This window comes from Gallus gallus, chromosome 9 (assembly GCF_016699485.2).
Source record: "Gallus gallus isolate bGalGal1 chromosome 9, bGalGal1.mat.broiler.GRCg7b, whole genome shotgun sequence".
NCBI classification, from domain to species: Eukaryota; Metazoa; Chordata; class Aves; order Galliformes; family Phasianidae; genus Gallus; species Gallus gallus.
In genome coordinates this window covers 22824400-22847063 of record NC_052540.1, presented here as the reverse complement: position 1 = coordinate 22847063, position 22664 = coordinate 22824400, and the positions used below count along the sequence as shown (strand labels likewise).

The 22664-nt window shown below is 42.9% G+C and overlaps 1 protein-coding gene across 18 annotated transcripts in view; it reads right to left on the bottom strand.

Annotated features, from left to right (window-relative positions):
* Positions 1 to 22664, bottom strand: part of GPR149 (G protein-coupled receptor 149) — a 79415-nt gene that overhangs the window by 45702 nt on the left and 11049 nt on the right. For 11 of the 18 annotated variants that reach the window (XR_006930826.1, XM_040705457.2, XM_040705458.2 and 8 more), the window contains exons 2-4: positions 15129 to 15242; positions 12503 to 12582; positions 8629 to 8743 (exon numbers count right to left, since the gene is read on the bottom strand). Coding sequence is in view for 6 of the 18 variants with exons in the window: in XM_046898308.1 (XP_046754264.1) it covers positions 8629 to 8680 (52 nt within the window). In the remaining 12 variants the exon portion in view is untranslated. The other 7 variants (XM_040705459.2, XM_015291642.4, XM_015291643.4 and 4 more) reach the window with 5 other exon arrangements.

Here is a 22664-nt window from a genome sequence, read left to right as displayed (position 1 = left end):
TTTTTTTAGTAACAGGTCACTAAGATACTCCTGAATTCCAGTGCTTCCAACTACTTGCAATGCAGCTCCTTTCAACAGCAGAACATCAAAATCTCAGGAAAACATGTCTCTGAGGAGGAGCCCAGCACACATACGTGGTGTACTTTAGCAAAAGGAAAGGAGGCAGCAGGAATCCTAAACTCGGGTATTTCTTTTGGGGTGCTCCTAAGCCCAAATACTCCTGTTTAGTAATGCAGTAACACCATTCAGAAAAGCACAACTCCAGAGATGTCTCCAAGGTTTTGAAATACGTGGCTTTGCAAAGCGCTGGTTATTGGCTGGCATTGGCCACTATGGCCACTGAACAGTAGCAAGAATTTCTTTTAATGAAATCCATTCATTCGTTCACCAGTTTTATGTTTGTGTAAGTTTTATTTTGGGGGGGGGGAACCAAACCACAAAATACTACCACTGGTTTGGCTTTGCAGTGCTGGAACAAAATTACCGCACGTGCTTTTTGATTCTACTGTAAGAGGGCTGCTGACACCACCGTTCTGCCAGTGGGGGGCTGTCCTGAAAGCTCCTGCAGTGACCCTGCTGTGTGAGAGGGAGCTGCAGAGCACAGCAGACCTCAAATGCAACAGTGAAATGTGATGCATAAAAGGGAAGGTGCAATGCTGAGAGCCCCCCTCGGGTCCTGCACTGCATCTGCACGCAGCCCTGACACACACTTTGCTCACACTGTAAGCCACCCTCACTGCCCTCAGCATACGGAGCACAGCGTGACTGAGCCTGGGAATGCACTTCCCAGAAAGAGCACTGCTGCAGTGCTGGGCAGCTGAGGCTCTGCAGCATGAGGACAGGTCAGTCTGCAAACAATCACAGCACTTTCTCACAATGCATGCCCTTCACATTTTTTGCAAGTGCCTACAAGGAGAGCTAAGCCTAGCAGCCTCCATCTGTCACTTAGTTTTCACCTGATAAGAGTTGTTAAGTTTATGAGAAGTTCATCTGCTTGTTCTGAACATAATTGTTGAAAGCATTATGGAAAAATGCAGCCATTCACACCCAAAAGCCATCTTCCGAAATCAGGCAAGTGTTACTCTCACTGAGGAAAACATGGCTGCAAAGACTTAATCTGGATTTAGGGCTGCAGGAATATGAGCTCCTATCTGAAAACACACAGCATGTGAGCCTGTGTTAGCAGGACGGCATTCTTTTTTTGCAGGTTGAGCCAAACAGCTGTGGAATTGGCATTACTTTTGTGACAGTAAGACAAAAGGTAGAATTTCCTACATCAGCTGAGTGTTAACAGCTGCTCCCCAACAGAATTTTTATTGGTCATATTAATGCCACTGTTCCCTCGTTCTGGAATGAAACAATAAAATCAGCATTAACAGACAATGCACCAACAGACACAGCAGTTCCAAAATCAATACAAGCCGATGAGTAATGCAGCCACAGATCACCTGGCAGGCATTGAGATTAATATCTCATCCATACTAATTGAATTTCCACTAATAAATTGAAAAGAGAAATAAAGCAACATCAATATATCAGAACACAATATAATTAACTAAGAGCATTAAATTCGGAGTGATCAGGTTTTGGCCTTTTTGCTTCTGGTTAGACCTTACAAGTAAGAGGATGGACATTCACTGCCCACTTCTTGCAGGGCGAAATCCCTGCTTTCCTGGCAGTCACACATCACCTTCATACAGACTGTGTAGGGCTATGCAAGTGTCCTTTCTTTTTCTTGTAAAATCAAGCCATAATCTGCTGCAATTTAGGAAGAGCCATCAGGCAGTCAGTAAGACTTTTGCTATTTACATACACACATCTAACCTTCCTTGCCAATTTGTTTGGTGTTGGTTCAAGGACAAAGAATTCAGTAACAATAAAAAACAGGTGGCATCATGAATGGTGTGAGTGAGCTGAGAGGAAAAGAAAAGCAGCACCTACATGAAAGATAGGAGAATTTGGACACAGATGGTTACAAAGCATCAGGTAACTAATTTAAATACTACTAACATAGCAAAAGATATTCAAGACTATCAGAAGACCTTCTGTTTTCTCCCATTTGGCACTTCACAACACAGATAAGTTCTGAGGGTGCTCTGAGAGAAAGGACTGCCATCCCCAGCTCGATGCAATGATCTGGTTTGAAAACCAAAATCACTACTAACTGAAAACACAAGTTCTCCTGCTCTGTTATGTCCAAAGTAATGTACAAGACACAAGGGGTGAGCTCAGGTGGCATGCTGCCTACACACAAGTGACAAGTACAAGACACTGCCTCATATTCCTGTATCTGACCTAGATATACATCCATATATACAACTATTAATCCAGTAGAGTCTCTTATAGGAAGCTAAGTGTAAGCTTCTCACCAGCATCACTGCAACGTTACTTAGCTCAGTCTTCAACCCATTCATTCAATAAGCAACAATAAACTATAAAACCCTACTGTGCAGAATTTTGTATCCTCTGAATACAGCGTTAGAAGTTGTGGGCCATATGATGGAGTAAGTCATGAATTCAAGCCCTCGAGTTTAACTGGAACAACATGCATTGTGTGTTCGATAGTACAGCTACAAAGAGGCAAGCGAGCAGTGTCCCCCAGTGTTCAGAGTGCAAAACCATGGAACAGATCAGCCACAGCAGCACAAGCAGCAGTCTCAAACTGAGGATATACCACTCATTGTATTGCAACGGTCTGCACTGACTTCAGACGGAAAGCACGGCTCAGGGTGACAAGGACAGCAAATGGCACATTCTAGTGCCACTCAGAATGAAGACAACAACTGCTGTGTGCACATACCAGCACTGCTCCCAAGAAAAACACAGTCACAGCCAATATGGATCACAGGTGACTAAAGCCAGATTCTCTGCAAAGAACCCCTTATAAAAGGAAATCACAATGAAAAGGAAATTTATTTCAGGCTCACATCACTGAATCATAAGCACCAAACACATTTTCCCATCTCTGACAACTCACACTTCTGTGCTGAATTTCAAACACACACATAGCAAGAAGCATGGAACTGCTCACTTAGTGAAGACAAGGATGTGGCAGATGAAAAGGACATTTGTGGTCTTGCCTTATAACGTAACTCACTTAGAAAGCCTCAGAGCTTATTACCACACGATGGCCAACAAGACACAATTTTATTTCACTTTTGCTTTGTTCAGTCATGACAACTCAAGTTTAGTTTTCCTGGACAACCTCAGCAGCTTTGCTCTATTCCTATCTCGTTAAGCATACAGTAACTACCCTAAAAGCAGAGGGACAACACCGAAACAACTTCTGCAGTGAAAGTTCAGCCACTGGAATCAAGGAAACCAATCTCCAGAGAGCTTCTCAGAACACACACTATGAGAACTATTGGTGATGGGTGGATGGTTGGACTGGATGATCCTGTGGGTCTTTTCCAACCTTGGTGATTCTATGATTCTATGATTAATGCCAGAAAATGGTTTTCAGACTTGCTATCTTGCAATACTTATGCATGAAACAATCAATTAGAATGTATCCTGTGAAGAGAAAAAATGCTGCTAAAAGACTTCAGAGAAGGGGAGCCAAGACACCTGAAGCCAAAGAAAGGGTTCCTCTCAGGAACAGTGTCACTTTCTTGAACTGTAACAGAACTCGGAGAGGCAATGAGATTTAACCTTTAAATTAACTGAATGAGGAAATACAAAAGCAGCAAAAAGTAGGATGGAAGAAAGCATTTGGCAATTTGTCCTTGGCAATACTGAAGCGTTTTGCTTTAGGAAGGGTAACCCTATCGTGCTCTGGATTTTGTGGTACGCCATCACTCATCTCCAAGTCGTGGCATTATACAGTTCTCTCTTTTGCTGGCCTGCTGCTCTTCTACAATGGTGGCTGAGGTGGGAGAAGAGAATAACATAAAGCCATTTGTTCTGATGTCTTTCCTAGTATATGGATTCATTGTCCAACTTGCTTTTCTGTTTTTTCATCTCTCTTAGTTACCTGCACATCTATACTGCCAAAACAACCTTTCCTCTCAGTTCTGACTTTAATGATTTCAGTAAAAATTTCAGCTAGGCAGCAGAGATACACTCAATAACTGCAGGAACATAGAAAAATAAACAGATATGACTCACAAAACAAAAAGATACTGCTCAGTCATTGCGTTCTTTGTTAGCCTTTGGCAGAGCTGACAGAAACCTCACCTGTGCTCTCATACACTCACTGAAGATAACAGAGTTCACATCAATTTTCACGATTAAACAGTAACACTGGATAGAACAGTCCTGGCACAATAAGGTAAGAGTGAGAGTTCAGAGCACTTCTTCACTATAGACAACTTGTTCCTAAATGAAACCCTGAAGTCACAGCCGGGGGCTGAAGCCAGTAACTGCCTTGGAGAGCCAGCATTGTTAATAATCACATTAACAAAATATTCTTAATTGGGGTGCGTTAATTTTCCAAGTGCAGATTTCCAACTGACCAATCACCTGACATCCTGATCGCAGTCTCATCTCTCCAGTTAAAAATATCCCTTCACATGACACAGCTTGGAACAACTGTCTGAAGTCATGTGAATGAGAGACGGGGCACACAAGTATTCATCATGAAATCATACTATCACTTACATATCTGTGCATTTGAAAAAGAAGAAACTGAATATTTAATGTAAAGCGATATGATTTCTATTAAAAAACAATAACTGACAGTGAATTAGAGTGGGGAAAAAAATGAAGCGAATAGAAAAAAAGCTGTAACAAAAACTGGAAGAGTCATGCATGAGCTTATGTATCCCTTACAAGTGCTGGAAACACTCAAGAGTTAAAATTTACAGTGCAAATTACTTTTTAGACCTCAAAGATGTTTTTAAAAAATGCCCTCTAAATGTCAACATTAAGGGCCTTTTAAGAGTAATTACATTTTCTGCATAAAGTGAAAAAGATCTTTAGAAAGATCATGGGACACACACTGTCCCATGACTACTGTTGTTAATCACAACCATGCCTGAAGTTAAGCACACTACAAAACCACGTTGCTGTGCTGGATCCAAGCACAATACCCAGCACCTTTCAGCACAAAGTCCCGCAAAGGTTTTGCAGTTCTCAAAGTACAGTATGGGCTCTGCACTCCATGGAAAAAGAGAAATGGGAATTATAGGCAGTTTTCACCTGAGCAACAAACCAAGGGAGCCAACTAGGGAAATGTTACAGGGACTTCTGCAGTATGAAGGACTAAAACCAGGAGATCACAAAAACAACAGAGAACAGAAAGGACAAAAAGCACTGAAGACTTTCATCCTAATGCAAATACATTTGAAGTCCCATTCTAAGCTGTTCTTAAAATTCCATAAGCATTGTAGTATTGTACTGATGAACCACAAAGAGTGTGAGCTCTTCAGTTCAGCAAGCTGTGTAAGCAAGATAGTGAAAGCCACCTCCACAAGTTACTGTATCTGAATGACCTATATGCAAGTCTGCGCAATAGACAGCACAAGGTGAAAGTTACTGTTATTCAATTGTATTTGCATTAGAGGGATGGAAATGATGACCGTTTCTCATCACTAGAGGGAGCTACTTTCACATATTAATACACTACGACCCAAATGCAAATCCTGAAACACAAAACCGGATCATTTTGCATGAACTGCAGTCACACTGTCTGCTTCATAGGGTCCATCCCAGCTGGGGTTAACCCGCAGGTCCAACACAAAGTTTACTTCCACTGATACTGAAGAGTCTAGGAAGGCAAAAATGGGCTCTTTTTTTGTTCCCAGATGTCTTTTCTGCTACTTTAGTTTAGCAGTGAGCAACATAACATGGTTGTCTGCCCTTACCTGTTATGCAGGGATTCTTCTAATGCCTGCTGTGCTCACATACCACAGGGAACAGTATATAATGACACGCACGCACACAAAAGAAGTTGGCTAGTTATCCATAGTTAACTGCATTAAACCACATCTTCCTAATTATTCTCATTTTCTGAAGCTTATACTTCTGTGTCACATTTTCCCTTCTCACACACACAGAACATGCTTAAATCCACATCCCCCTCCGCCTCTATTACAGCAGGAAGTCCAGGAAGCTGAGGGTGAATCAGTTTTTTCCACAGGCAGCAATGAAACATCTCCGTCACAGCACACCACAACAAGCAAAACAAATACACCATTTAGCTGCAGCAAGACTGTCAGCTGCTGCTTTATTAATGATGCTTTAAAGGGTGCAGTTTCCCTGCCCAGCAAGATGCTGCCGTGACCTCCAAATATAATTGAGATGCATTGCAAAAGCCAGAACAGCGACACTCATTTTGCCACCTGCAGCCCAAGGCCTGGCTCCAGCTGGGGGCTGTCCCTGAGCTCAGTCTGTCACCGCCATGTGGGGCTTACTCCACAGAGCGCACGCAGTATCTGCACTGACATGCTGAAGACATTCAGAAAATCACCAAACTCTCACTCCTGTACTTCAATTTCCAAAGCAACAAAACCAAATCTTAAACAAGGTTGGTATGTCATAACTGACCCAGTCCATCTAAGCCTCCTTACACAAAGCTGGGTTGCAGCAAAACCATTCAACATGGAGTGGGAAGATTAGGGATCACTCCTAAGGCTTTTTCAGGTGCTGAGGAACCTTCAGAGCAGCCATGGCTTCACCTCACTGTAACAAGGACAAGTAACCAAAAGATGCAATGCCTCTGTTCTTCCTTCCAGTAACTTCACCAGTTAAAATATGACTCTCAATTTGTGTTCTACATGCAGAGATAAGCAGATAATTTATTTGCATTCCAGCTCACCAAAGGAAATGAAAAGCTGGATTACTTCCTATCCTCTCTCCTAGGTTATTTTGCTCCACAGAAGCTTACTGTGACATACTTACCTAGATTACTAGTACCTTGAGTTCCAGCAGACTAGCTCTGTCCATGACTGCACAGCATGGTGCTGTGTTGCTCTGCTGGGGAACCTACTGACTCATGTTTGCATCACAACATGTAAGTCTGGAAGCGTAGTGAGATTCATTGTGGTGCTTGGCCCCTCCACGCTGAGATCAGTGAACCACTCTGTGTCTCCCCAATTCTACCAATGGTACATAAACTTCAGGGATCTGAGGAGTTAAAATGTTTTTCCTCAGTACTGATACTGCTATTGAGTTGGCTTGGGAGGGTTTGTAGGACTCAGAGGGGAGAACTTGGCTAAAAGTGTTTTCTTATGTTTCATGTGGCATTCATACTACTCACCCCACAGCAAGAGCAGAACAAAACCAGTATGTGAAGTCAATTCTTCAAAAATCATCTCTGCCAAATCAGAGATGTCTGTATTGTGCAAGTTCTGAAGGCATTTGGAGTTGTTTAGCAATACAAAAAGCTGTTTGTTTTAATGCAATCCCTTTTGTTTCATGAGAATGTCAAAGATCTCCCCAAAGGCTCTAACAAGAGAAAGCAGCTTCTCACTGCCTTTGGAGCTCTGCTGGAGATTAGAGATGCCTCAAATCAGGTCTCAGGGTCCTCTCCAAGACATCTTGTGCCCTCTGTATAGCTGACACAATTTCTAGGTGGACGGCTTCCTCCTGGGATCTCAGGTGAGACAGTGTTCTGTGGCAAACTCAAGCATACACAAGGACTGAACCAAAGGCTGTAAAGTATCAGAAATTTGTTCAAAAACATTTCCTGTGTATTTTTTGTTTCTGTGTGTTGCTATTCTTTCAGATGAGAAGATGGGAGAAGTAATTTTCTGGGCCTTTCCTCAGCAGCATACTGATCCTTGACTGGTGGAGTCTCTTCTACTCATGGTATGACAACTGCTACTCACTAGTATTGTTTTTCCTCTTTTTTTTTTGCCTAAGAAGCTTTCCACGCTACAGGTGTAAGCCTTAAGCCTGAGCTGATCTTCTCATGAGAATGGCCATCACACTTCTGCCTGCTGAGCAGCCTTTGTGCTTCAGGAGATTTCAGACCACCATCTGAGAGGAGTTTTTCTCACACCAGTAAATAGAATTAAACACTTTTTTCATTCAGGAAGAAATCTGGATATTCCTACACTCTGTTTGTCATGACAGCCACTGTTAGGTCCTCTATTCCATAGCCATCAATACTTTCTTAGGATGTCAGAAAGAATCTAGCACAACCAGCAATAAAGAGACAATGGGCTAAATGAAGAGGAAAAAACACTCTTCTATTTAAAACATCCCTGACCTCTAGAAAGATTAAATATTTGCCACTGCAATTCAGTCAGCATTTTTCTTGTCTAACATCAACTTCATGAGCTTACACAGGCTTTCTCAATGATTCCGTGTGTTTGTTGTGTTTAAAGAGGAATCTTAAGAGTCTCTCATCTCCGTTTAGGCCACTGTGTTGCTTTTTTTACACTTTGTTATGGAAATCAGTAATAGTTTCAAATAAAACTTTTGGAAATTTCTGCACGTGCTTTAACTGAGCCATAAAAGAACTGCTTCAACACTGACAAGGACTTGAAGAGACTGAGAAGGATGATAAAACACTTAAAGATTCTGCATCTTTGGTTTCAGATGGTACACTAAGCTATATTACTAAATGAAGTCTAATTTAAATACCAAATACATGAAATGCTCTAAGAGGAACAAGGTTATTATGTATGAAAAATATCAGCTGTAACATCCCCACAGATTCTAAGTTAACACTTCCTCCCTTACCTGCAGTGATTAACGCTGCTCCATAGTGCCGCCCAAATTCTTTGAAGACCATCAGTAGTCCACAGGCATTTCTGAGAGGTCTGCAGTGTTTCTTTTGAAGTACTTGTTGGGTTTCCTGTAAAAAAGGCAATCTCTAAGAGCTTTCAAGAGTTTTCTCATAATTTAAGCTCTCCCTGCTCGCTTGCCCCAAGTCCTTTCCCTTGTTTGTTTCTCAGTTAGGATTTTATTATACTAAAATTTGCAGTTGCAGGAAAGGTAGCACTGCACAGAATAGCATCACTACATACAGATGGGAGCAGCTGGAGCTGAAAGGAGCAACAGGAGGACTCAGTGTTAACAAGCACAAAATCCTGAAAGAAGAAATAAATAGCACAGATTGGATGTGTGGGATACAATGCTGCACATCCCGAATTTCATGCAGGAGCCAGCTTATTTTGCTCCTTCTCTTTAATCCATTGCAACTTAATAATGTACTGCTATGAAATGAGAGGAAAAGATAAAAAGCAGGGAAGTGACACTTATGGAAAGAAATACGTATACAAAATCCATTCCCATTCTCTTCACAGTAAGCAGGACTGTAGTGCAAAGGCTGCACACAGCTCATAATCAGCGTGGCCACGCTCTGTAGTGCATTTACCTTACAGAGGCAGTCCTCCAAAAACAGCTCTGGTGCATTTCCACATGGAAATCAATTCAGACACGAGGTGGACACATCCAGAAGAATGGCAGCTCTCTAACTCCCCCTTCATCTCACAGTGTATAATAAATATATCCCTGCTCTTTCCTCACTGCACACTTGGGGTCTCTTCAGGAGCAAATACACTCACCTCTGTCAAATGCAGTAAAAAGCAAAAAGTGGAAGAAATTTTGAAAGCTGCTAAAGTGAATTAAGTTATTATGAAAGTTACACAAAGTAGGTTTTGTAAGAACTATTTTTATCTGTAACACTGATTCAAATAGTGACACTCCTGTATATCCTCCAGCATTTCATCAGCACAAAGGACCACGCTGCTGCCAACTGCCTCAAAAAAAAGAAGACAAAAATCAAACCTTGTCAGAATGGTAATGAAAAACCTCTCCCTATTCCCTCCAATAGTCCCAGTTACTACTGGGCTGCACAAACATATCCTTAAATTGTCCACAGTCTTTCAGAGATGAATGGAGGTAAAACTGGCAGAGAGAAAGAACAAACAGGGTTACAAATACTGACACATTTCTTTATTTATATAGAGAACTAAAATGGCATTTAATGTATGGCATCAAAATGTATGTGAGAGAAAATGAAGTAAGTAGGAGTCAGCACATGGGAGTGAGGAAGTGGAAAAAAGGTGAACACCAACAAGGAGCACTGCTGAAAAGACTGCCTTGGGAACAGAGGAGAGGAAAGGCGACTGGTGGCTGCAATGGAAAACGAGTGAAGAGACAAAAGTGCACCGTGTCACCAACCGTGTCAAGTTAGACATCTTATGTCACAATCTGGATGCACAGATGATAACACTCTCATGGAGATTCAGCTAGATCTCTGCTATCTGCCAAGCCAGATTGTTACATGTCTTTTGTCTGAGTTTCAAACCCACAGTGTGGGAGACAAAAAGTACTGTAAGTTCGGTGATCAGGATTCCCTGAAATATCCTCAGACTGTTTCCCGGTGTCTCAAGAGTGACATGGGCTTGTACAATTTGGTTTGAACAGAACACATCCACAACAGCAGTGCATGGACACGTTATATCTTGAGTAATTTTTATGACAGAGTATCACTCATTCATTTCTCGCCAAATTCTGTGGGAGTCTGACTGAATCAGAAATGAGTAAGGACTGAATAGAAACTTCAGGCCTTGGTTCATTGATAATGAAATCTCTGGAGACTTGAAATGCAGAAGTGCTGTCTCCGAGTTCACTTTCTGAGTTCAAAACAAGATAAACTTCAATGTGTTCAGTGGAATTTCCTATGACTGACTCAATCAAGTCAGGTCTACTCATCTTCCAGTAACCACGTACAAAAACTGTACCGCCTGCAGTTTACACAAGGACCATTCCCCGGACTTCAAAACAGTAATATCAGCTCTGTAGGTACAGTATCTGCAAATTCAGTGTGAACTGCAAAACCATCTGAGAACTATGACGTTCTGCCTGGATCATAGCTGTTCTCCGTGCTCGCCATACCAAGCTCTAAACTGTATCCACTTATGCTTGAATGAGTTGGAATCACACAAATACTCTCCACTACATTTCTCTTAATCTCCCATTTGATAGTTCTGGAAGATCTGTTTGAAAACAACAGCTCTATTAGCACATTACCAGAAATAGCTTCATTTCCAGAACTCCGTCTTTCAATACTGTATGTAACACCTGTTTGCCTGAGGAAAATGTCTTTAGGTTCTGAACAGCTTTCTTAGCCAGGAATTTCTTCTGACTGCCACTGCCCTGTAAACCTACAGGTATACCAATTAGCATGTTGTAACTTTAAATACGCAACTGTCACGTGCAACAACATTAACAAGTACCTGTAATTCTACATTATAGCTCTTCCATTACTGCCTAGAAAAGCTTCCAGGTGTAATTAATTTCCATCTGAGAGGAACAGAGAGGTTTAGTAGATGGGAAAACTGCATCTCAAAATGATGCTGAGGTAAACACAGCAGTGTTTCTAAGGCACTGCATCTATTCCTTATTAATGCCCGTTGACATTACCATCTAATGGGAAAATTTCTAAGGGGCATTAATTTGGGACACCTGGATATGCATTTCTGTACAGGTGATAGGGAAGACAAGAAAGAATTGTTAGAAACCTCTTTGGCCTTGATCCACTTCTGAACTATTTGACTACTTAAGGTTATTTTCCAATAGGGAATAGGAGCAGTGCTTGTCAACATCACTGCATTTTGCACTGACAATTTACAAAGGAGGGAAAAACATAATGATAATTGGTTTCTGCTGTCTCACAGTTTGATCAGCTTCAAACAAGGACAGACATGAGTCTAGATAACCTTAGCCACAGCCAAGACTACACCACCAGGTGATCACGTCTTGCATGGTTTATTGGTGGAATTTCAGCTAAGTACACCAAGGTCTATCCCACCTACAAATACATGCAAGCTTACACTCTAACATGCTCTCCTAAGTCCCTTTCAGACAGTGACTTAAAAGGAAATCCTCTGGCTTACTGTTACACAGACAAGGTCAGAGTTACACCATGTACTCCTTTCTGCACCTGGCAGCTTCGCAGGAATGAGAGCCAAGAAACGAGTGCAGACAGCTCTAGCAGCAGCTATCCACACTGTGAATGTCTCTGCACAGGGGTCCAAGTTGGAAGGCATCTCAAGCTGCAATCTGACCCATTTATGTGTGGTCCAAGTAAGTACTGTCTTTGATTAAATACTCTACACTGCTGCAAACTACTTCTGCTGCAAACAGACATTTCTTCAAGAATGTGTACATATGTGGGAGCTGGAGTGTAGGAGAACGTACATGGATTTGAAAACAGGATGACTTGACTTTATTTTTAATTACGGCTCATCACTACTTGCCTGAAATCACTGCCCTTTTAACAGCTGTTTCAAGACCCAGATGAAAGATAGCTGGCGATTTCAAGGCAGCCAATGTTGACAATGCTAAATGCCAATGTTACAGGCATGATCCTAGCTGACAGAGTCAGTGTATGCTCAAGAATTTTGTGTGTGGAAGTATTTTTACTTCCACAAGTTCTGCACTTAGAAATACTTAAAGAAAACAAATCCAGCTGATTTTGATGTTAGCCTGTTTGAGCAAAGCGTGAATATCAGCTAAAAAAGAACCTAAGGTCTGTGAACACGGACTGCACAGTATCACAGTTCAAACAAAGGCATGGTGACTGAATTATCAGACAAATACTCACCAAAGATGTTCACTTTGCAAGCAGAATTCTAGTCTCCTATTCTGTAAAATCAGTCTTTCAATAGCATCAAATTCACTCCACTGCTTGTTAGAAGAAAGAAAGAAGTATAACTTTGGGAATAATGAATATTGCAGTGAGCTCTGCTAATGTGAGCTCTTCTCCATCAACTCTTCTTTTAAATGTTTCTAATAATGGGATACCTGTTCACATCTGCTAAGTTACAGAGGTAATTTGCGCCCACTTAGAACTCCATTTGGAGAGGAATAAGAATAGCTTGGTAACAGGAAATCTGGCCCATTCCTTAAAATGGTGTTTGGAAATGTAAGTAGAATAATGATTCCAGTTTCATCAATAACATGAAAATAAGGCAGAAATGTGTCTTCAAACATTCTATGACAATCTCTTTATTTACTAGAAATAAGAACACAGTCCCTGAACAGTTTTGTCACTCTCTCGTGCTGCACCTTCTCTCTCCTGGGAAGAAAGAATGGAATTGAATGATTCTGGAAGAAAACAGAATCTTGCTGTGATTGTTCCAAGACATCTCATGCCTCGAGTTCATCGAGCTGTCCATTGCAATTACATGCTCAATGACAGAATCTGCATCTCCACTACCATTATTTCACCAGGATGTCAGTACAGATTCTGTTATTTTTCTTTTGTGGTTAATCTTGCAGTACTCTGGCATATAAATACAGAATATAATGAATAAAATAATACAGAGTTCAAAAGAAAGGGAATTAAATTATAGTCCTCAGTACAAATGGGTCATTTGTATATGTCAATCCTAATTGGGTTACTGGATTAAAGAAAGAGTACAGATGCCTTTTACTTCTGTATTGCTTCACAATGTTCCAGAATTTTGATTTCTGGAACCATCTAGATTCTATTTAGGGAAAAATGATTTTACCAATAATATAGTTATCTTATCAAGTTTGGCTAGCCACTGTTATTTCCATTACAAACTGGTGGATATCTTGCCCCTAACTGTCCACAGACAAAACTCGGTGATACAGACACTTATTTAACAGAGGAGGCAGAAGTCTGCGCTGTGCCTTGTACTGTCTTCTGCAGGAAACTCTTCATGTTAACTTCCAGAATTTCAGCTCTGTAAGCTTTCAGATGAACTGATTTTTTCCTGCCATATCCAACTTCATAGCAACATGTCAGCCCACTAGATTTCTGTATTTAAGATTTCTTCCCTTTTTAATACTCTTTCTAAATAATAAACAACCACAGAATTACAGTTGTATGTCTCCCCTGAGCTGTATGGTAGCAATTCAACATTTGCATCTATTTATGTAAAGACTTTTCTACAGAAAATTAGAAAGCATTTGTATTGTACAAAACCCAAATGAGGGATTTATTTTTCATTCCTTATTTTTCATTCCTTCTGCACAGATTTTGCAGAATGCTATACAGAGAAACATCACTGCAAAAAGTGAATCAGCAGTGTCTGCTTAAAGCCATCAGTAAAAGCACTGTGACATTTGGCATGTAATATTTATGATACAGATGTTACAAAAATATTCATTTTCATTTAAATGTTAGAAATGAAGATCTGACTTTCCATAAAGCAACAACCAAAGGACAACAGGGCTGTTCCCCAGGGATTCCTCCGCATCCCCTCTGCAGTACTGCAGAACAATGCAAGAACAGTTGGGCAGTGGGGGTGTTGCTCCCCGTGTAAACCTCTCTCCAGAAGTTCTGTGGCTGCCAAGCTTAAGATACAGCCACATTAAAGGTATTTTTCAGCACTGCAAAATCTTTGCACTACCCTAACTTATCTTAAATTCACGTCTTTCCTCTACAGAACAACAAACAGCCTGGTTGGTCCTCTTCTCTAAAGAAGGCGGCTTTTCCTAGTTACGGGAGCAGGAATAGGAGGATATTGTTTGGCTAAAGAACCTTTGTTTAGTTTCATGTCACTCTTGCTCTCATCATTCCTAGATGGACTTTCCAAACTTCCTGCCCCTTCCCCTCCTTGCTGTTATCCTTCTCTTTGCAATCACCAGAGGCCAGGCACAAAATGGCCTTCTATGCAGCAGTGCAGATGGAGGGACTGAGAATAGCTCTGCCTTGTGGCAACAATGGAAAGTGTGGTACCAAAGTGGGCAGGATTCTAAGCACAATATTATGATGCTTGTATCTGAGAGGAAGCATCTACACTGGTGCCATGACCAAGGGGTACAGCTGGAGTCACCACAGGAGAAGATAGGTAATATGGTCAGTAAGCAGAGAAGATGGATGCAGACTGTCTGAATAAAATCAACTGCTTGGGAAAACTGAAGGGTTTGAAGCCAAATCACCTGAACCACCATGCTCTGCAGCTGTCATAGTCCATGCAGTTGCTGCAGCATGGATTTCTTTGAGCTTGGTTTGATCCCTGAGTGACAGTCTATCAAATCCAACAGTTAGTACCTACATACTAATCCTACCGTAACTTCCCATAAAATGAACAGGTATCAGAGACATCAGACAGCCTCACGGTCTTTTAAGGAAGGGCACAAACTAAAACTTCCAATCCCTGTGACACTTTCAGTAAGATTGCGATACTCCACTAAGCAGGTGTGCACACAGGGGAAAACACTCATGCAAACTGCTATTGCATTGGGGTTTTACTTACATCTTTTACCATGCTTGGAAATTGTCTTTTTTGCTCTCCTTAACAGTCACTTCCTTCATGCATGGCAGTATTTCATCACATCTCTCTGTAAGAATTCCTCTTTCCAGGACACATCTATAAAACAGTTCACAAATAATGGCAAAAATAGTGAGTACTGCAATTCAGGAATCATCCTCCTCTCTCTGCCATCCACACTGTCTATGCTTCAAGACTACCATCAGTGCGTCCCCCAACAACAGGAAGCCCACACAGAAAACCCAGCAAGAGAAACAAAAGTCAGCATTAAGTGTTTGTATGCAGGTTGTTCTTTGTCTAGAAAGCAATAACACAAACTGCCTTCTACATAAAGAAGCACTTAAAAACATGATATGCAAGTGCAAGGCCACACAGGAATTGAACACTAAATAAATTAAGACCTCAAATAAAAGATTTAAACAACATCTGTGCTGCAGAAGAATGTAGATGCTTTTTAAGAGTGTTAATCACAATTCTGAGCTAACTGGCACAGCAGCTACGTTAGAGCCAACCCCCCCGAGCCCACCATGCTGCTGTCTGACCCCACTGTGCCTGACAGGGCCAGGAGCACTCCGGCACTCCGGAGCATTCACCAGAGCTCCACTTCTCTCACAAGAACACAGCTCACATTCACAGAACATGTCTCTAATTTAGAAATGCACTTTTGTGTGGCAGGATTGGTATAGAGGTTCTATCACCACCTCGCTACAGAAAAGGGGGTGGCAGCAGACCTTCAGAGGAATGTGTTCACAGACAGGCCACGCAACTTCTCATCCACTTACTGTCACCAAAATCTAAGGCACGTGTCCTGAGGTCCCAGGAGAGCTGCCCCTGGATCCTATGCAGATCAACAGGACAAGGAAAAAGACCTCTCCCCTGCCACCAGCCTGTGCTCCCGACACGTTCGAGGCTCAGTGTGCGGCAGCTCCAGCTTCCCAGGCTCAGCTGGGCCCCTCAGGAAGCCCTCGCACATCCCCACACCTAACTGCTGCAGGCATCCCAAGGAACCTCCTTTGTCTGCAATGAACAGATCTTTATTATGTCTAAGAAAAGAGATGTAATAAGTCAAAAACAGCATTTGAGGACAATCTAAACTGCTATCAAAATTAGTGATCTAATTTCTCATGGTCACACAAACCCTACTAGGCTTCGGTCATGGTTTGAGGCTTTTTAACTTGGATAATTCCCATTCAACAAATATGCACAACGATTTGAAACAAAACGTTTCCAGCTGGGTTGCTGTACAGCAGGAACAAGAAGTGTTCTGTGACTGGACTGTGATAAGCTTCAGAGGCTTTCTTGTGGAGGAACACAAAGATGCATCTCATTTCATTCACTCTGTGCTTTAGATCCAAATTCAGCTAAAAGCTTACAGCTATATTCACTCTATTACTCAATTCAATATTCACAACAATTCTTAAAAAAATCCCCGGTTGGTAGCACACTAGTGTAGTGGAGATGCAGAACTATCTCTGCGGGGGCCCACTTAAGGTTTGAGCTAAAAAAGAAAGTATTTGTGAAGCTTCCCCCAACACCCCTAAAGCACGGGCAAAATGCTGAGCTGATGGCCTCCAGGTGAGCTGATGGAGGCTCCACAGGGAGCACTGTGGGCAGCACGAGCCACCACCTCACCGGGTTCAGGAAGCTGACCGGGTTCAGGAACACTGATGTTCTGAGTCTCACATGCATGAACAGAATTCCACGAGAAAGCTGTTATAAACACTTCCATACTGCAATTAGCTACCTCCATTAGTCTTCCATTTCTATAGCAATAATGTATACCCAGTTAAAGGGCAAACAATAAAGAGTGAAAGGGAAAAGCACTGTTAAATTATTCTCATTTTCAGTACCGGTAAAATAAAAATCCTTCACTATTCAACTCAGATTCATGAGGGAAATTCAACATAATATAGAGATTTTTTTCCTCTGATACTTCATTTTTCCAGGTACAAAACAGCTGCAGATTGCAGTGAAGAGGACGAGTGACAGCCCAAAGTCCCAAAGGTAGTACCAAAAAAAAAGGTCAAGAAAAAACCACCGGCTTTAACTTTAAGCACAACGGCATGATGTGCTGACAGCCACACGGCCAAGTTCAGTGCCTCTGATGGACACGGGGCAGAGGGGAGCTGCAGATGGTTTCATGGAGGTGCAGGGGAAGGTTTCAGTGCAAAGGGCTCGAGGTCTCTATTTATAGTTGAAATAGCGTAGCAGCAAGCATAATGTGATGCCTCCGCAGCTGCCTGCCAATGACGCACAGTCGAAGTACAGCTTTTTGAGGTAGGTCTGTGACAGACGCTGACCACAATGGCAGAAGTGCTGTTTACTGCTGAGAAAGTCTCTGCTCTCTCAGCCCACACCTCCTGTCTTTCTCCCATACAGTGTGTGTGGAAACATACGTGTATGGAAACATTTCCAGATGAAGAGACCGAGGAAAATACTACTCGAGGATAATTGTGCTCACTTCTGTGGTGGCCTGCAAGCACAGCATGATGGAGCCAACCACTTCTATCCTTGGAAAATCATCAGGATGTACAAGCTGCAAAAATAACCTGATGGGTTTTTTTTCTGTGTGCAAGACTTGTTAGCAAAACTATCCTTCAAATCCACAGTAAAGCAATGTTGTTTGCCAAATTTCAAACACGTACAAAGAAAATTCTTCAACGTCCAGTTCATGCAAGCACACATATTCCCCCAAAGTCCTTGGGTATAAAAATAATGTTGCTCTACCAGTGTATGGAACTTATATTTAAGCACATTAAAATAGCCTCTGATGGTAACAAAATTATGGTCTTTGCCTCACGTGTATTTTCAGTTCATAAGAGGAGTTCATTTCCCCTGCAACATGGAAGAGCTGAAATCCAGCTCCTTCCTAAGCCGGGAAGGCTGTAACAGAGTAACTGCCAACACAAGGAACAAACCTTGGAACTCCATGCATGCTGCCCTTATCAGGGGCCTGATTCAAAGTTTCCTGAATGCAGCCTTCAGTGACTTCAGTGGCGTCCAGAGCAGGGGCCAGAAAAAAAAAAGGAAAAAAAAACAAAAGGAGGAAAGAAAAGAAATAAATCAGAAGCCCAAACCATGCACAGCTCCTGTACAGACTTTCTGCACTGAGCAGCCCCTCTACAGGCAGCAGCCTTTGTAGGGTTCAGTCCCAACCTGCACACCCACAAAGAAAATGACACAAGCATACAAAACTTCATTTCAGCCATCACTCCACGACTGCTTTGTGAGACACCTTCAGAGGCAGGATGTGTCAGTGCATTATGCAACAGAGAAATGAAACATTCAAAGGCTCCTCTTCCAGACTGGCTGTGTCTCTTAATTCATTTAACAGCAAGGAATTCCCAAGACTCCCTCAGAAAACTAAATGGGTTGAACCAATGAAGTATTTTTAATGTATGTTGACAAAGACCCAGAACGAATGTACAGTTGTATTAGTTAAATTGGGGACTACTCTGCTCATCCTCACTAAAACATCATCTTATTATTCAGAACATCTAACAATAAAAAAATATACAGAAAAAAAGAACTGCATCAAATGCTAATCCACTGGGAAAAAAAATCCTCTATTTTCTGCAAAATGACTCTGGAAAAGCCATTTATTTTATTTTCATGTTTCCTTTACACTGAATGTGTATGCAGTCCTTTTCCTTTTTGTTTCTCTGCTTTCCCTGTGGGTGCAAGGAAATAGAATCATAGCATCATGGAATCACTCAGGTTGGAAAAGACCTTAAAGATCACTGAGTCCAACCACAACCCAACCATCCTACCCTAACTCTAACATCCCTCCGCTAAATCACGTCCCTGAGCACCACATCCAAATGGTTGTTAAACACATCCAGGGATGGTGACTCAACCACCCCCTGGGCAGCCCATCCCAGTGCTGAACAACCATTTCTGTAAAGAAGCGTTTCCTAATATCCAACCTAAGCCTCCCCTGGCACAACTTGAGGCCATTTCCCCTTGTCCTGTCACCTGTCACCAGTGAGAAGAGACCAACCCTGCTCTCGCTGTGAGCACCTTTCAGATATCGGAAGAGAGCAATGAGGTCTCCCCTCAGCCTCCTTTTCCCCAGACTAAACGGCCCCAGTTCCTTCAGTCTCTCCTCATAGGCCATATTCTCTAAGCCCTTCACAAGCCTTGTTGAGCTTCTTTGGACCTGCTCCAACACCTCCATGTCCTTTCTGTACTGAGGTGGCCAAAACTGAACACAGCACTCGAGGTGAGGCCTCACCAATGCCAAGTGCAGGGGCAGGATAACTTCTTTAGTCCTGCTCACCAAACCATTCCTGATCCAAGCCAGGATGCCATTGGCATTCTCGGCCACTTGGGCACACTGCTGGCTCATATTCAGCCCACTGTCCATCAGCACACCGAGGCCCCTTTCCATCAGGCAGCTTTCCAGCCACTCCTCTCCAAGCCTGTAGGGTTGCCTGGGGTTGTTGTGACCAAAATGCAGGACCCAACACTTGGCCCTACTGAAACTCACACAGTTTACCTTGGCCCACTGATCCAGTCTATCCAGGTCCCTCTGTAGTGTCTTTCTCCTCTCAAGCAGATCAAAATAGGAAAACCACCACCACGTGGTCATCCAGAGTAGAGAAAGCACAACTGGCAGACCCTGCCGTTACACCCAGCCTAAGCGAGCAATGCCACGACATGCTTATGCCTCTTCCCACTCAGCCCTGAGCTCCATGAGGATTACCTCACACATGCCTATGCTGATCAAGAGCTGAGCTTCACTGGAGACCTGGCACCCTGGGGCAGCACTTGGAATCATAGGAAGGTTTGAGTTGGAAGGGAACCTTAAAGGCCATCAGTCCAACTCTCCTGCAATAAACAGTGACAGCCACACTGTCCTTGAGCAGCCTGACCTTGGCTGCCTGCAGGACTGCGCCCAGATATGGAGTCCTCAGTACAGAAGAGACACAGACCTGCTGAAGCACGTCCAGAGGAGAGCCGGAGAAACGATCCCAGGGATGGAACACCTCTGCTAAGAGGACAGTCTGAGAGCTGGGGCTGTGCAGCCTGGAGAAGAGAAGGCTCTGGGGAGACCTGAGAGCAGCCTGTCAGTACCTAAAGGGGAGCTACAGGGAAGAAGGGGACACTCTTAAATGCCTTTTCAATGTGGGATTGACAGTATCTGTGGGCAGGTACTGTTAGGGCTGGGGTTGTTCTTGAAACATCACTGTCTAATGGCCAAGGTCATGGAAGTGCTGATAACAGCCTCTCCAGTAAACTAGGGAGGTTGTGTTAAAGAAATGAACACTGTCTTGAAAAGAAGTTTGGACGTTCATTTATGTCAGTGACAGAAATCAATCCCTGTGCTTCCTACCCCACAATGACAAGCAAAGAAGTACAGCCCAGAACAAAACGTCCAATTCTGATCTTTCTCAGCGATAAATCACCTGTCTTCCCTTACAAGGTCACAAGCTATTTACATCTGGCACTGGAAGGTAACAAAGTAATGCTTTAGCACACTCACTGAGGAAGTCTTAAGATCGGAAGACATTTAAAAAGTATCATTTTCAAAGCCGTTTACAAACACATGTAGCAAGGCCCGCTCCTTTCACAAAGCCGTACGCAGCACTGTTACTCAGCACAGACCTCTTGCCCTACTTCTTGACCACAGATCACAGCTGTATTCTCACTGGATCGGGAGGCAGCACGGCTGTACCACAGCATGACATTGGTAGAGCAAAATGACTCTGAGTTCAGCACAGGATCTGGACATAATAAGAATTCCATGTCACTGATCATTTCAGTTTTAAATTGTGACACCGAATGCTGCCCCAAACCCTCGTGCCCAGCACAGTAACGGCTGCTGAGGAGCAGCAGGTTGGGCTTTTTCCAAGTAGACACAAATCCTTACAGCACCTGGGCCCGGCGTTCAGCTCGGAATCACTGGCCCGGCCTCTTGAGCACTGAAATTAACTTCATGAGATTCTTCGGTCATTGTCAGCAACCAGAAAGTTCCTGCACGTTTCCAGGGCCCCTGCACTAATGGGCAAAAGGCTGACATCAAACTGGCACTCACAGGAAGGAGGCAGGCGGCTCACCTCGACAGGAATTCCTCTGGTTTTCATCACACACTGGCACTGTTTTCTTACCATCCACCACAAGCAATGACAATTAAGACTTGACATTCCAAGAACCAGCTTTTATCGCATTTATTTTACTTGATTCTTTTCAGAAGCAGAAATGGCAGCCTAGAAAATAGCAGCAGGTTAGAAAGAAGAAAACCTGCTGCATGGGCTTCGGAGTGCCGTCAGAGCGCAGCCCTGCCTCCCAGCACAGCACTGCACACTCCAGCTCCAAACACACGGCCCTCCTTCCAGACAGCAGCACGAGGCCCCGAGCAAAAACATGCACTCCATTAACTTGATTTGTGCATAGAAATGAGGCAAGCACATGAAAATTCAGTGTGTTTGTGTGCAGCCCTGGGCTTCTTTGTGGAAATGCCCCTGAAGTCCATAAAAATCTGATTTCTTTGAAAAACAATGCTATTCAACACAACATTCAAATGTGCAATTTGAATTACTCTGACTGTCCTAGAGTAGCTTAAGCATCAGTATTTTCATTTAAAGTAGCATTATGGTGTTCATACTCATCTTACTAACGCACGTACCTTTTCATAAGAGAAAATAAGAAGAAAATGGAAGAAACTCTGATGCTGAGGCAAAAGACAATCACCAAAGCACCAAGCGGAAGCTCACAATCCATACTTTTCAGATTAAACTGAGGATACTTTTCAGATTAAACTGAGGATACTTTTCAGATTAAACTGAGGATGAACAGTGATCCATTCCCAGCGAGAAAACACCACTCCTGCACTGAACTCAGCCCAGAAGAGCTCTGAGCCTCCTCCTTCTGGAGGTGTACACACTCACCTGAGCACAGGAGGCACCCCGAGGAGGAGGATCTGGAGAAGTCCTTTCCTTTGGGCTGTGCTGCTGCCCACAGCTGTGCCTCAAGGCCTCATTCTGCAGGAATATCAGTGCTACCACACAACTGCTCTTATACAAAGAAGTGATAAAACCGTAACCCAGAGCAGTGGGAGGATGAGAACAAGAGAGCAACCAGAGCCATTCCTGCAGCATTCCAATCACAGCTTGTTCTGCTACTTCTTTTGATTCTAAAGGAGTTTTATCAGCAGTGCTGGAAGGAGCCAGGCTACATTTGTGCCAATCACCTTCAGAACTATGAAAGTCATGGAGATTCGACAGCAAGACCCTTCATAAATAAAGGGAACAGCGGGCTGAAGCATCTGCAAAAACAAACGCTTCTGCAGCAATGTTACACCCATATAGCTGTTGCATCCCATAGCTCACCCACCACTCTTTTCACTTTCTCTGCACAGCAATATTTAAGAAAGTGTTTTATGAATTCAGCTGCTCGTTTACAGCTACACCTTTAGAAGCGCTCAGACACCGGGCAAAGTGTTTGCTTCCTTTCTCCAACAGACCACCCTGGTCAGTGACACTCCGACATGAGCTGCAGCTGTTCTATCTGGTGCAAAGG